The sequence below is a fragment of the Armigeres subalbatus genome, chromosome 2 (assembly GCF_024139115.2).
Source record: "Armigeres subalbatus isolate Guangzhou_Male chromosome 2, GZ_Asu_2, whole genome shotgun sequence".
NCBI lineage: Eukaryota > Metazoa > Arthropoda > Insecta > Diptera > Culicidae > Armigeres > Armigeres subalbatus.
Window position 1 is genome coordinate 437,293,485 of NC_085140.1, and position 15,322 is coordinate 437,308,806.

The 15,322-nt window shown below is 43.0% G+C and overlaps 2 protein-coding genes across 4 annotated transcripts in view; one reads left to right on the plus strand and one right to left on the minus strand.

Annotated features, from left to right (window-relative positions):
• The window catches only part of LOC134210378 (uncharacterized), a 13,411-nt gene extending 9,332 nt beyond the window's left edge, over positions 1–4,079 (plus strand). The window contains exon 3 of the mRNA XM_062686430.1: positions 3,896–4,079. Within this exon, the coding sequence (XP_062542414.1) occupies positions 3,896–4,079 (184 nt within the window). The remainder of the gene's footprint in view (positions 1–3,895) is intronic.
• LOC134213609 (nitric oxide synthase) overlaps positions 1–15,322 on the minus strand; it is a 398,640-nt gene that overhangs the window by 252,586 nt on the left and 130,732 nt on the right. The gene's annotated exons all lie outside the window — the stretch shown is intronic.

Genomic DNA, 15,322 nt, shown 5'->3' on the forward strand with positions numbered 1-15,322 from the left:
TGCCGGAGCTCCATCAGTTGTGGCCTTGAGTTTTCAAGCAAGAGTTCAAGCTCCTTCATACAGGTCTTAACAGCTTTCCTGAGGTCTACAATACCGATAGTTGTTTCCTTCATTGGGTTCAAAGCTGCTGATTCCTCTGTGATTTGTAGATAATCATAAATTCCCCTTATGAGGACAGCTACATGTGTCTTGTTTTTACTTTACGTATTTTCATCGATTGCAAGCATGTAGAATCAAAAGCAGGTGGCTTTTTCATGGAACGTACTTTCAAATCTCCTGTGAGAACTTTAACTCTCCACCGTGCGTGATCGATCAACTTACGATCAACAGCCGATATGCATTCGGTAACAATTTCTGCATCCTGGAAAGGTTTCATCCGTATTGCTAAAATCTCATTAAGAGCAATACTGGCCCGTGCTGCATTACTCGTCTTCGTGCTTTCTCAGATTTTATTTTTAAATCAGTAATAACCTACAGTATTTATTAATAAATAATAAGAAGAAGCTTCACGAGCCAGATAGAAATGCTTTCGGGCCGATTATGAAGTATTATTTATCTTGCACGCAAGAATGAATTCCGGAACAGTTTGGAGAACTTAGAACCCCTGGTAGAGGCATGATTGAATTGCAACACGTAAAAAAATAACCTTATATGTAATGACAAAAAAACCATCCGAAAATACTTATACTCTTCATTATGCCACCTAATGAATGCTCCCATATCAAAAAGCTAATAACATTCATATGTTAATGAAAAGTATAAGTTTCCGAATGTATGTGACTAATGCGATGTATAAGTTTTATCTTATACATGTCATTAAGCGTCTGCTTTAGCAAAAAGGTATTAGAAATATTAATAATAAACAACATTAATTTTTTTACGTGAAGTAATACTCAGGGCCCTCCTTAGCCGTACGGTAAGACGCGCGGCTACAAAGCAAGACCATGCTGAGGGTGGCTGGGTTCGATTCCCGGTGCCGGTCTACCCAATTTTCAGATTGGAAATTGTCTCGACTTACTTACTTACTTATTCAGACTAAGGCCGAAGTGGCCTGTGCGGTATATAAGAGTCTTCTCCATTCGGCTCGGTCCATGGCTACACGTCGCCAACCACGCAGTCTACGGAGGGTCCGCAAGTCATCTTCCACCTGATCGATCCACCTTGCCCGCTGCGCACCTCGCCTTCTTGTGCCCGTCGGATCGTTATCGAGAACCATTTTCACCGGGTTACTGTCCGACATTCTGGCTACGTGCCCGGCCCATCGCAGTCGTCCGATTTTCGCGGTGTGAACGATGGATGGTTCTCCCAACAGCTGATGCAATTCGTGGTTCATTCGCCTCCTCCACGTACCGTCCGCCACCTGCACCCCACCATAGATGGTACGCAGCACTTTCCTTTCGAAAACTCCAAGTGCGCGTTGGTCCTCCACGAGCATCGTCCAGGTCTCGTGTCCGTAGAGGACTACCGGTCTAATTAGCGTTTTGTAGATTGTCAGTTTGGTACGGCGGCGAACTCTATTCGATCGGAGCGTCTTGCGGAGTCCAAAGTACGTACGATTTCCAGCCACTATGCGTCTCCGAATTTCTCTGCTGGTGTCATTTTCGGCAGTCACCAGTGAGCCCAAGTACACAAATTCTTCTACCACCTCGATTTCGTCACCACCGATGCAAACTCGCGGTGGGTGGCTCACATTGTCTTCTCTTGAACCTCTTCCTATCATGTACTTCGTCTTCGACGTGTTGATGACTAGTCCGATCCGCTTAGCTTCCCTCTTCAGTCTGATGTAGGCTTCCTCCATCTTCTCAAAGTTACGTGCCATAATATCTATGTCGTCGGCGAAACCAAATAGCTGGACGGACTTATTGAAAATTGTACCACTCGTGTTAATCCCTGCTCTTCGTATTACACCTTCCAAAGCGATGTTGAATAGCAAACACGAAAGACCATCACCTTGCCGTAACCCTCTGCTCGTTTCGAAGGGACTCGAGAATGCCCCTGAAACTCGAACTACGCACATCACCCGATCCATCGTCGCTTTGATCAACCGTGTCAGTTTATCCGGAAAACCGTGTTCGTGCATTAGCTGCCATAGCTGGTCCCGATCGATTGTATCATATGCGGCTTTGAAGTCGATGAATAGATGATGTGTGGGCACGTTGTATTCGCGGCATTTCTGCAGTACTTGGCGAATGGCAAACACCTGGTCCGTGGTGGAGCGTTCGCCCATAAATCCCGCCTGGTACTGCCCCACGAACTCCCTTGCAGTTGGTGCTAGTCGACGGCATAAAATTTGGGAGAGTACCTTGTAGGCGGCGTTCAGCAATGTGATTGCGCGGTAGTTGCTACAATCCAGCTTATCGCCCTTTTTGTAGATGGGACACACGACACCTTCCATCCACTCCTGCGGCAAAACTTCCTCCTCCCAAATCTTGGTAATGACCCAGTGCAGCGCTCTAGCCAGTGCCTCACCACCGTGTTTAAATAGCTCTCCTGGTAGTTGGTCAACCCCAGGGGCTTTGTTGTTCTTGAGCCGGCCAATCTCCTCCTGGATTTCCTGGAGATCCGGAGCCGGTAGAATTATGTCCTGCGCGCGTTCTCCCAGGTCCATCACCATACCGCCATCTTCGTCTGCCACATCGCCATTCAGATGCTCTTCGTAGTGCTGCCGCCACCTTTGGATCACCTCACGCTCGTTCGTAAGAAGGTTCCCGTTTATGTCCTTACACATATCGGGCTGTGGCACGTGGCCCTTACGTGAACGGTTTAACTTCTCATAGAACTTTCGTGTGTTATTAGCGCGGTACAGTTGCTCCGTTTCTTCACGGTCTCGATCTTCCTGCTGGCGCTTTGCCGATTATATCGAGTCGCATTATCTCTTATATTGTTCGTAATGATTGGTTTTCTAGGCGGCTTATTGGGCCTGCGCAAACCTCCTGTCTCGTCGGAGGGCCGTCGTGTCAGGGCTGTTTAGCGTCCCACCTAACACCAGGACTTGGGCTTGTGCGCTTTGAGCGGCACACGGTCGCTTTGGTGGAGCCTACTTGCGGATACATGCAGCTTTTTATAGAGGTTTAACAGGGCCCACTGTCAAACCCCACCACATCCTAGGCAAGCCCCACAACTCGCAGATGGCCTGGGGAGGGATCGTCAAGCCCTTGGACATAGTCCCTGCTGCCCACGAAATTGTCTCGACTTACTTGGGCATAAAAGTATCATCGTGCTAGCCTCATGATATACGAATGCAAAAATGGTAACCTGGCTTAGAAACCTCGCGGGTAATAACTGTGGAAGTGCTTAATGAACACTAAGCTGCGAGGCGGCTCTGTCCCAGTGTGGGGATGTAATGCCAATAAGAAGAAGAAGAATACTCATAGGCACTATGGACATGTTTAGGCTTGATGGGGTGACGTAGGTGTGTTACTGAATTAATTGACCTGGTAGATCAGTCGATCTGAATTCCAGAACGATTTGGAGAACCTGGAATTTCTCTTTGTCTATGATTTCTCTTTCGTAGGAGTTTGCGAAATGATCATCAACACCGTGCAATTTCATTACCCACCTACCGCTTAACGACCAACGTGGGTAGAGATTGCCGGGTTTGTGTGACAATTGGATACCGATGTTTCTATAATGGAAACGGTGTATAGAACATCGATGGATCGTTCGTTGTTTGATAAGTTTGCTTCGATGCATGCAATGCAAGAGTCACTGCAGAAGAACATGGAACTGTGAAAATACCATTACCGTATGGGGCTGTACACTTATTACGTAAGCATTTTTCTGGGTTTTTCGCCCCCCCTTCACACAAAAGATGTTTTATTTATATGGCGCGTAAGATATTGACCGACTCCTCCTCCACCCCTAAGTGCTTACGTAATATGTGTACGGCCCCTAGTGGAATGTCAGTGGAAGTGAAGATGGCGATTACCGGTAGTGGTAGCAATGTTTGTTACGTTCGAGTATTTGACTTGCCACCGGAGTTGCCTGATAATGAGCTGAAACAGTATCTTCTGGAGTACGGGGAAGTGGATCGTGTGATGTACACAGATTCCGTCATCGCTATCGGTATCGAATTGTAAAGAAAAGGTGTTTTACCAAGATCTGCTAAACAAATGTTTTTTGTGTCGAGCGGAAGGTCATCGGATTGATGCGTGTCCACAAAGAAAAGCTAGAAAAATGGAATCGAAGAAATGGTAGTTGAAGTAGCAGAGGAAGATGTGGTTGAAATGGACATCGATTTAACTGAACGAATAGAAACATTTGAAATTCCCAATTCGATGGTAGAACGTGAGAAACTAGCGGAAACCATGGAGTTACAATTTTTCGATTGGCAGCGTACTGATTCACGGCATTCCAGGAGAAAACTGAGGACACAGAATGACTCCGCTACTACAATTCTGTGAGCTGTACGGATCTCACAAGTAGAGACAATTTCGTAACGCCAATAATGCCTGCTGGGTATAGTAAACGGAGCTGTCACTTTTTCTTACGGAAAAATATTCCGTACCATTATTCTGCTCGGAAAAGTGACATTTCTTCCAGACTGAATCAGCTGTCAAATTTACTTTGGTAATTAAATTTTGATCAAATTTTCCGTTAACCCTTTCCGTATCAGCGGCGTACTGGGCTTAAAAAGCAACTCCAGTGGTATAATTGCTATATTAAGCCGCCTGTTACTTAGAGAGCATCCACAAATTACGTAACGCTTAGAGTGGAAGGGGGAGTTAGCGAAGTGTAGCGATCCATACAAAATTTTCTGATGTTTCATACAAAAAGTGTGACATAGGGGGGAGGGGGTTGAGAATGCCCATTTTTTGCGTTACGTAATGAACGGATCTTCCCTTAGTAACAGTAAATACATGTAAAAATCAAGGGCCCCGTCCCGGGTAGAAAAAAACAACAAAATAATATCAAATTTTGCTATTAATATATGAATAACTGAATAGCAAAATATGATATTAGTTTGTTTGATATAGTTGCTAAAATAGCAAAAATAATAACAGACATTACTCTAGCAAATAACTCATAAATAACTCATTTTGCTATTATAATAACAAACCAATAGCAAAATATTTAAAGAAAAGAAAATATCAAAATCAGTTATTATTGATATGTTGAAAATGCAAATGATAAATGAATAACAAACTTTGCTATGATTGCAAAATTTGTTCTTTATTTGTTGTTCTGCTCCTTTTTACAATAGCATATAAATAACTAATTTTACTATTATAACAAAATTTGTTGTTGGGATGTTGAAAATGCAAATGATAAATGAATAACAAACTTTGCTATCATTGCAAAATGTGTTCTTCATTTGTTGTTCTGCTCCTTCTTACAATAACATATAAATAACTTATTTTACTATTATAACAAAATTTGTTGTTGGAATGTTATCTTATGTTATTTATGAATAACATAAGAATAACTAAATCTGATATCATAGCAAAATTTGTTATTATTATGTTATTTGTTTGTTATTCACCTCTACCCGGGATACGCCTGTCACTGGCGAACAAAGCTCGTGTACTCGCATCGAAGCTTAGAACCAGTGCAGTGTTAGGGCGCAATCGTTAATGCGAACATTTTTATGTTCGATTAGTTATTGCGCAGATTCCGCCTTATTAGACACCTGCGCGAAAATTATTTGCGTGAATAATTTCCCCGTGTCAGACACACAAAGGAATTAACACTGTTTGCTGTTTGTTCAAGTAAACAAAAACACGTGTGTCCAATGAATAACAACAACAACAAAAAAAATACAAAGATAGCTTGAATGTATTGGTGTATACGCTGAAAATTCAAAGCAAAACGAAGTTGCGCCAGAGTCTAAAAATTGATGCAACGGGCAATACAGCAAATAAATTCTTTTTCGAGTCCCTATAATCAAGTAGGTATCTCAAGCATACCACATCATTAAATTGCTGCATGATTGTGTGTTGAATTTTAATAAAATATCGAAAACAAAAGTGTGAATAAAAATTGCCTCGCCATAACAAAATGGTGGTAGAGAATTAACATTGTAGTTAACATTTTAGAACCAAACCCAGATGTCACACATGTCGAGGTAGGGATTCAGTGCTCCGCCTTCTCCCCCTGGTAAAAATAGATTGGTATTCGTATGTACCTGAGGTTGCCATATTCAGATATTCAGTAAAGTATGAAAATGTATTGAAAATGATTCGTAATTATAGAAGATGGAAACGACAAATATTCCAGGCAGGCTATTTCGTTTCAGCACACCCCTCATTTTGTTTCAGTAATCTGTATAATAAATTTTCTAGTGAGTTTTTGTGGTTTGAAGATTTGTGAGAAAAATATCAACATCACTGGCTTTCAATGTTGGACTGAGAACCCCACTGGAAAAACTTGTCCTTCTACCCGAGCAAAGTTTGAAATCAAATTGAAATCAAAATTTGCTATCGTGATGTCAATTATTTGATTACTCCAGTTAATCTCGTTTTGTATGGATTAACGGTTAACACAGCAGAAACGAGAGCATATTTTTACACTGTGAAATCATACTGAAAACAAATTTTGCTGTCAATGAAATCAACATGATTACTAAATTTGATATCATAAGATTTTTAATTTGATTTCAAAATGAGTATTCAGTTAGATTATTTTTATGAGCATTGATAACAACAACAGCATATATTGTTTGCAGATTGCTTTTGATTTTCGTAAAACACAGTTTAGATAATCGACAGCATAATTTGATGTAAAACTGCTGTCATTATGATATCTGAAGAATGCATATTGAAAACATGTTGCGATATCAAATTGTATTAACTAACAATTGACATCAAATTTTGTTTTCAATATAATCTCAACAGCAGAGCTTAATATCAATTTGCTCTCATTTTGTTAACCGACTTTGCTCGGGTAGGCATGATGTATTCAACAACAGGATTCTGTTTTATTAATTTTGTTTTACTCAAATTTGTGTACGTTATCGTATACGAAAAAGCAGGACCACTCAAAATCAAACTTTTGATAGAAGGTTAGGAGACCCAATCGACGAATAAGGTGATGTTCGTGTGTGTGTTTCTCGTTTTTTAAATAATGTGCGAGAAAAGAACCACGCACGGGTTCTTAAAGTCGTTTTTTAAATGAAAGTCCCTATAAAGAAAATCAACAATTTTCAATCTTATAATGTTATTTTCAATACAGTTTTATTCACATTTTTCAAAAATACACAACTTCATAGACCCATCAAATCCATTTCATGCTCCATAATAAAATGTTCCAGCAGCAGTTCATCGCCACCAAACTCTGTGGCACAAAAGTGACACTTATAAAATATCCTCTGCCGACCATCCACCAGTCCGGAGCAAACACTCCAAAATACATTCTCCCCCATGGCGTCTTCCAACGCTGCACTCGGTCGCAAATCCGATCTGGGCGCCGTATCACTCACGTCCATAGTATTGCACTCGTAAAACTGCTCGGACTCCTGATCAACTGATGACGGTTCGGTCGAAAGTGTTGCTCCTGTCGATTCCAGTGGTTCTACCCCGGATATTTCAAGCGGGCTGTAGTCACCATTGGTCGTCATGCGACTGACCCCAGCTGTCGCAGACAAGGACCCGTTAACCTCCTCCGATGAGTCTGCAATGTCATCGTCGTAGTAAGCACGCTTAATTACTTCCTCGAAAGAACTGTCGTCGACTTCTGTGCTTTCGTCCATTTCCATTGGTTGACGTTTGTTTGCCGGCGAAGCGCACTTTTTCGACTGCAGATGACGCAACAATCCAACCACACTCATGATGACGATGAGCACCACAATCAAAATCACGATCACAAAGTTCGGACTGGCGGTGAATGAATCTGGTGTGTTCATTTAGCTGTTGAATGAATGGCGAGCGTGGTAAGTGATTCTTTGTCTTATGGACACTGTTCACTTTTGATGAGTTTTTTGCTTGGGCATTTTGTTTAAATTCGTTCGAAAATATAGGTACAGATGATAAATCCGGTATAATTTTGTTTTCGTTTCAATACTATTTGATGAATGTTGAAAATAGGTACTTACATCATTCAGGTATATAATGGTGCGGTAGTATATTAAAGCGCATATACAGGAGCATTCCTTGTCCGAATTAGTTGCGCCCAGTTAATTACAATATAGTTATCAAACATGGAGGTTACCAGAAGAGATTCGCTCAATCCAGACTTCATGCGACGTCTAAAACGAATTCAAACAGCGCAAATGTGTCGCTTCTGTCTCAACAACAACGACACCGCTTTGATCAACATCATGGAAAACGAGCACATTCAGATGCTGATACAGGAGTGCTATCACGGCTGTTTAGGAACTCTGAATGGGAACGCTTCGCGTTTCATTTGCACAAACTGTTATCAACGGTTGGAGCAGAGCTACGAATTTCTTCGTGTTGCCAATCGAGTACAAACCCTGGTCGATAGATACACCTACCATGATGGTTTGTGGCCTCTGCAGCCAATGCTGCGAGACCTGGATGTTCGGAAGGGTGAAAAGAGAGCGGCATCTCCGGACGATGAAAATCCGAGTAAGATATTTCGGAGCAGTAGAGTGCGTTTTGAAGATGCTGAAGACGACAGCGAAATGCAGTTAGGAGAATCGTCCAGTACGCTTAGTGAACGTTGTCCTACACCGGGGCCGATCAAAAATTGCACGGATGATAAAAATGAAACCTCATTCGACACGACGTTGTCCGGTGAAATTCCGGGATCTGAGTTGGTTCACTTCAGTGGGTCTTCATCTATGGAATCGAGTCCGGCTACCGATGAGAAAGAAACCCGTTGGAGGACAAAGTTGGAGAATGCAGCTGCCAGAGCAAAATTGGGTGAAGTCGGTAGGGACCCGTCAATGGTGTCAAATTTGTGTCTGCAGATAGGAGAAATCGGCGTGAGCAGAATCGATCGACGGAATGGAAAAGTAGCTGCGGCAGTATCGGCAGAAGAAGAATTCACTAATGCCCGCCGCAGTTTAAGTTTCAGCAGAGGAGAATAGAGCATGTATTAATAATTAACGTGACTTGTTATAACCGTATATTCGTTTTGAAGTGGAACAATAAACAATTTAGTAAAGCATTTCTTAACGACAAATTTGACTTGGTACATGATGTTCTAAATTTGTTTTCTCTGTGGTGTAATATTTTTGCTCAAACATTTAAAATTTAAATAATTACTGGTTGACTCTGGGATATTGACTACCCAGACGTTGGCCTGCATATCCTGATTTTTGCATGAGGAAATATCATATAAACCGGTCGGAAACTATAACAAACATATTTGCTGGAGAAATGAGGAACGCTTCAATTATTTAAAAAATAAAAAGTACTGTCGAGACTAGATGAGCAATTTTTTTTTAATAGACAATTCACTTTTTTGCTTCAAGGGTTTTTGTTTCATTATTGATATTGTGCATTAATAATATTCGTAAAACAGACTATATTGCTTGACCTTTGTCGCTTTTGTATTAGAAGAGGTAAAAAGCAATTTATAAAAAAAATATAATAATAAAAAGTGGATATGTTCCATGACTCGCATTCATTTTCATTCACTGCAACATTTCACGTGGAGGTGCGTTGAGACGATTGGTACTTGACCATCAACCAACTGCTTAATGTACGAATAGTGTTTCAAGAATGAAGCCAATGAAGGCAAATTCATTAACAGAAGGTTAGAATTATATTTCTCTAAAAAGCATTGCATCATATTTCCATCAATCTGAACTTCAGGAGCTTTAATTATTTTATATAGTTACTTTCGATCTAGTAACTACTAGTTACAAAGATTTCAAAAGACATCTGCTGGAATACAATGACGCCATAGTTTTTTTTTACAGTACGCTTCATGCTTGTTATTTGATGCGGTGATTCTCTCGAAGGATAACTATATCCATTGTACAGAGTATGTATCATAGTTTACCGATACCCCGTAGCTAGAAACACGCTAATGAGGCAATATGAATGAAACCAGATAAAATATCACATTTCGAACCTACTACCAGAGCGGTTATCATTCGTCAAGAAAAAATGCATTGATGCCGTAAGGCAAATTTCTGATGATTCCAAACATGCATTATTTTCTCTGAATTAGTTACGTTCGTACGTCCGTTTACTGTTGTGGGTACGGATTATTTCGGATCATACCTGGTGAAATGGGGAACGAAAGGTGGATATGTTTTACTGCCTGGCCTAATCGTTTAAAAAAGTTGCTACCTTTTCTACAGATAAGAAGTAAAAAGACAGAATAACAAAGCTTTAATCTTCATTTGCGATTACTGTGAATGAAATGAGGTTTACAGATACGATAAATCAGCACAAAACTGATGAATCTGTTAACGCACATGAAGATTATTGAACCGTTTTTCTTTCTGGATTTGTCCATGGTGCTAATTTCCTTTGTAACAATAACTAATACATGAAATTTTGAACGAAAATGTAGTAAAAAGTGTAAACCCTAATTTGTAATCAATCGATCAATCAAATCGAATTGCTGTGCTATTTACTTAAATATCTTTCCAATCAAACTGTACGATTACACTCAAATAGAGGATGTGAGGATGGAATAAATTTACGCATTATTCTCATACAGATGTAGATTTTTGGTTTGAGAGTAGGATGTTTAGCACGTTTACCGAGTAATATCCCAACGACTTCTACTCCTAACCAATGGAATCGACATCAAAATCACCGTATGCCACACACTTCACAGTACATTTAAGCATTATTCTTCCATGTTCCACTCAATGAAAGCAATTTCTATTGCAGATATGAGGAATAAATCGATGTACCCAAAATCTATACAGGGTTACTGCTACTGGACATCATCTCATAGCCCCTATGTTCATACCGTGAAAAACCAAGCAATAATGAAGGGGATTTGGTTTGTTTATCATTTCTATGATTTTTTCAGCATTGAGCAGTGAGCACGTATGTTAGCAAAAAGAAGTGACTAAATGGATAATGTTCCTATTTCAAGCTCTATCTGGAATAAGGGCGAATGTCGCAAGAGAGAATTCTCTTCGCCGACTTCCCCTCTTTTAAATTAAAGTGACAAGCAGATGATTTCGTTGCGGTTTTTCCCCTCAGAACGAAAGAAAACAAAGTAAACTTGCATTCTGAGGTGATAAACCGCGATGAAATCCTCTGCTTGTCACTTTTATTTAAAAGAGGGGAAGTCGACGAAGAGAATCCTCTCTTGCGACATTCGCCCTTTTACCAGATATAGCTTGATTTATTTGCCTCGCGATGAGATGAATTGTGCAAAATTAATTGCAATTGCACAAAACGCCAACATAAAAATTTCCTATTTTCTACCCAAGCTTTCATCGCGTGCGGAAGGATTTTCTATCGACGAGTACTGTCTCCAAATTTCTAATATGACATCAGCATCTAGTCGAATAGGATTTTTTATTGCACAGTTCTGTTTTCTCCATGCGTCCGTCTCGTCGCAACCAACTTAACTGCCTCGGAGAGAACAAAGCAGAGAGAACAAACCGGCGACCATTCATTTATTTAGTCTACATCTAAACAGATAACACTGAATCAACAATTTGACGCCACAATGCACGGTTCGAGGCCGCATCTCTCCATCCTCGGATACGCCCCACGCTCGCCAAGTCGTTCTGCACCTGGTCTGCCCATCTCGCTCGCTGCGCTCCACGCCGTCTCGTACCTGCCGGATCGGAAGCGAACACCATCTTTGCAGGGTTGCTGTCCGGCATTCTTGTAACATGCCTTGCCCATCGTACCCTTCCGGCTTTAGCTACCTTCTGGATACTGGGTTCGCCGTAGAGCTGGGCGAGCTCATGGTTCATTCTTCGCCGCCACACACCGTTGTCTTACACGCCGCCAAAGATGGACATAAGCACCCGTCTCTCGAATACTCCGAGTGCTTGCAAGTCCTCCTCGAGCATTGTCCATGTTTCATGTCCGTAGAGGACTACCGGTCTTATTAACGTCTTGTACATGACACATTTGGTGCGGTGGCGAATCTTTTTTGACCGCAGTTTCTTCTGGAGCCCGTAGTCTTAGGCCCGACTTCCACGGATGATGCGCCTTCGTATTTCACGACTAACGTTGTTGTCAGCCGTTAGCAAGGATCCGAGGTAGACGAATTCCTCGACCACCTCGAAGGTATCCCCGTCTATCGTAACACTGCTTCCCAGGCGGGCCCTGTCGCGCTCGGTTCCGCCCACAAGCATGTACTTTGTCTTTGACGCATTCACCACCAGTCCAACTTTTGTTGCTTCACGTTTCAGGCGGGTGTACAGTTCTGCCACCTTTGCAAATGTTCGGCCGACAATGTCCATGTCATCCGCGAAGCAAATAAATTGACTGGATCTGTTGAAAATCGTACCCGGTTGTTACACCCGGCTCTCCGCATGACACCTTCTAGCGCAATGTTGAACAACAGGCACGAAAGTCCATCATCTTGTCTTAGTCCCCGGCGCGATTCGAACGAACTGGAGTGTTCGCCCAAAATCTTCACACAGTTTTGCACACCATCCACCGTTGCTTTGATCAGTCTGGTAAGCTTCCCAGGGAAGCCGTTCTCGTCCATAATTTTCCATAGCTCTACGCGGTCTATACTGTCGTATGCCGCCTTGAAATCAACGAACAGATGGTGCGTTGGGACCTGGTATTCACGGCATTTTTGAAGGTTTTGCCGTACAGTAAAGATCTGGTCCGTTGTCGAGCGGCCGTCAACGAAGCCGGCTTGATAACTTCCCACGAACTCGTTCACTAATGGGATATCACTTTGTAGGCGGCATTAAGGATGGTGATCGCTCGATAGTTCTCACACTCCAGTTTGTCGCCTTTCTTGTAGATGGGGCATATAACCCCTTCCTTCTACTCCTCCGGTAGCTGTTCGGTTTCCCAGATTCTGACTATCAGTTTGTGCAGGCAAGTGGCCAGCTTTTCCGGGCCCATCTTGATGAGCTCAGCTCCGATACCATCCTTACCAGCTGCTTTATTGGTCTTTAGCTGTTGAATGGCATCCTTAACTTCCCTCAAGGGGCTGGTTGGCTTCCATCGTCCGCTGAACTGACGTAGTCATCTCCTCAGCTGTCTTGACTTTCACTGCCTGTGCTCTCAGCGTCATTCAGATGTTCCTCGTAGTGCTGCTTCCACCTTTCGATCACCACACGATCGTCCGTCAAGATGCTCCCATCCTTATCCCGGCACATTTCGGCTCGCGGCACGAAGCCTTTGCGGGATGCGTTGAGCTTCTGATAGAACTTGCGTGTTTCTTGAGAACGGCACAGCTGTTCCATCTCCTCGCACTCCGCTTCTTCCAGGCGGCGTTTCTTCTCCTGAAAAAGGCGAGTCTGCTGTCTCCGCTTCCGTCTATAACGTTCCACGTTCTGCCGGGTATCTTGCTGCAGCGCGACCGCCCGCGCTGCGTCCTTCTCCTCCAGAATCTGTCTGCACTCTTCGTCGAACCAATCGTTCCGTCGACTTCGTCCCACATACCCGACGTTGTTCTCCGCTGCGTCGTTAATGGCTGCTTTAACTGTATTCCATCAGTCCTCAAGAGGGCCCCATCGAGCTCACCCTCTTCCGGCAACGCTGCCTCGAGATGCTGCGCGTATGCAGTGGCGACATCAGGTTGCTTCAGTCGCTCTAGGTCGTACCGCGGCGGTCGTCGGTACCGAACATTGTTGATGACGGATAGTTTTGGGCGCAGTTTAACCATCACCAAATAGTGGTCAGAGTCGATGTTAGCGCCACGATATGTCCTGACGTCGATAATGTCGGAGAAGTGCCGTCCATCAATCAGAACGTGGTCGATTTGTGATTCTGTCTGCAGTGGTGATCTCCAGGTGTACCGATACGGGAGGCTGTGTTGGAAGTAGGTGCTGCGAATGGCCATATTCTTGGAGGCGGCGAAATCAATTAGTCGTAGGCCGTTTTCGTTCGTCAGCCGGTTAGCGCTGAACTTTCCAATAGTCGGTCTAAACTCCTCCTCTTGGCCAACCTGAGCGTTCAAATCTCCTATGATGATTTTGACGTCGTGGCTTGGGCAGCTGTCGTACTCACGTTCCAGCTGCGCGTAGAATGCGTCCTTATTATCATCAGTGCTTCCGGAGTGTGGGCTATGGACGTTGATTATGCTGAAGTTGAAGAACCGGCCTTTGATCCTCAACCTGCACATTCTTTCATTGATCGGCCACCACCCGATCACGCGCCTTTGCATATCGCCCATCACTATGAAAGCTGTTCCCAGCTCGTGTGTGTTGCCGCAGCTCTGGTAGATGGTATGATTACCTCTAAACGTTCGCACCATTGATCCCTTCCAACAAACCTCCTGCAGCGCTACGATGCTGAATCCACGGCCCTTGAACACATCGGCGAGTATGCGTGTGCTCCCGATGAAGTTGAGAGATTTGCAGTTCCACGAACGGAGTTCCCAATCGCTAGTCCCTTTTCGTCGCAATGGTCTTCGCCGATAGTTCTGGTCCGTACTCTCTTGTTGATTGTTCGTTGCGTGAGTTTTTTTTTGCTGGCTTGCAGGGCCTGACACCAAACCCCCTAAATTTCCGGTGGACCATGGTGCACAGTTTCACTTAGAGTCCCTCGCTGGCACTCGGACGATGATCAGCCGCCCCTAACATGGAGAACAGACGCTGTTGTGAGCCGATCCTGACATGGAGAACAGACGCTCAATAAGATTTGCACCTCCGGAGTAGGGTGGTCTAACCGGTAGTACCGAAACCGGTAATACCGATACTACCGACCAATTTTGGGTACCGAAAATACCGGTATTAGAGACGGAAAATACCGGTATTTTCGGTATTTCATATTTTGCTGTCAGTATAAAAAATATCGAATAATTTTCACCTACTTTTATCAGCTCAACTGTCTGTAATCGCATATCTATCCCATATAAACGGGAAATCCAGCATAGATGGGACAAATATTCGGTAACAAGCAGTAAAGACTCATCGAGCATAAAATACAACAATTAAATGCGCGCATGAGTATCTTTACCCATGTAACATCATTGACGAAGTTACGCTACAACAAAAATCGATCAACATCGTCACTAATCATACCTGTTGCTTTATTCTCTTAGCCATCTGTCAAACTGCGAATGACTTTTTCTTCAATGAACATTGTTGATATCGTCGAGAATTTTCCCGCAATGTACGAAATTATGAAAAAGGTACGAGCCGTAATAGTTCTTTTCCGTAGACCACCTGTGAAAAACGATTTTCTGCAAAAATATGTCCATTCTGAATTCGGAAAAGAATTAGTGGCTGATGCAAAGGCACGCTGAAATAATTCAAGCCCTCGAACCTGTTCAAGATGTTGTGAAACTACTTCTCTGT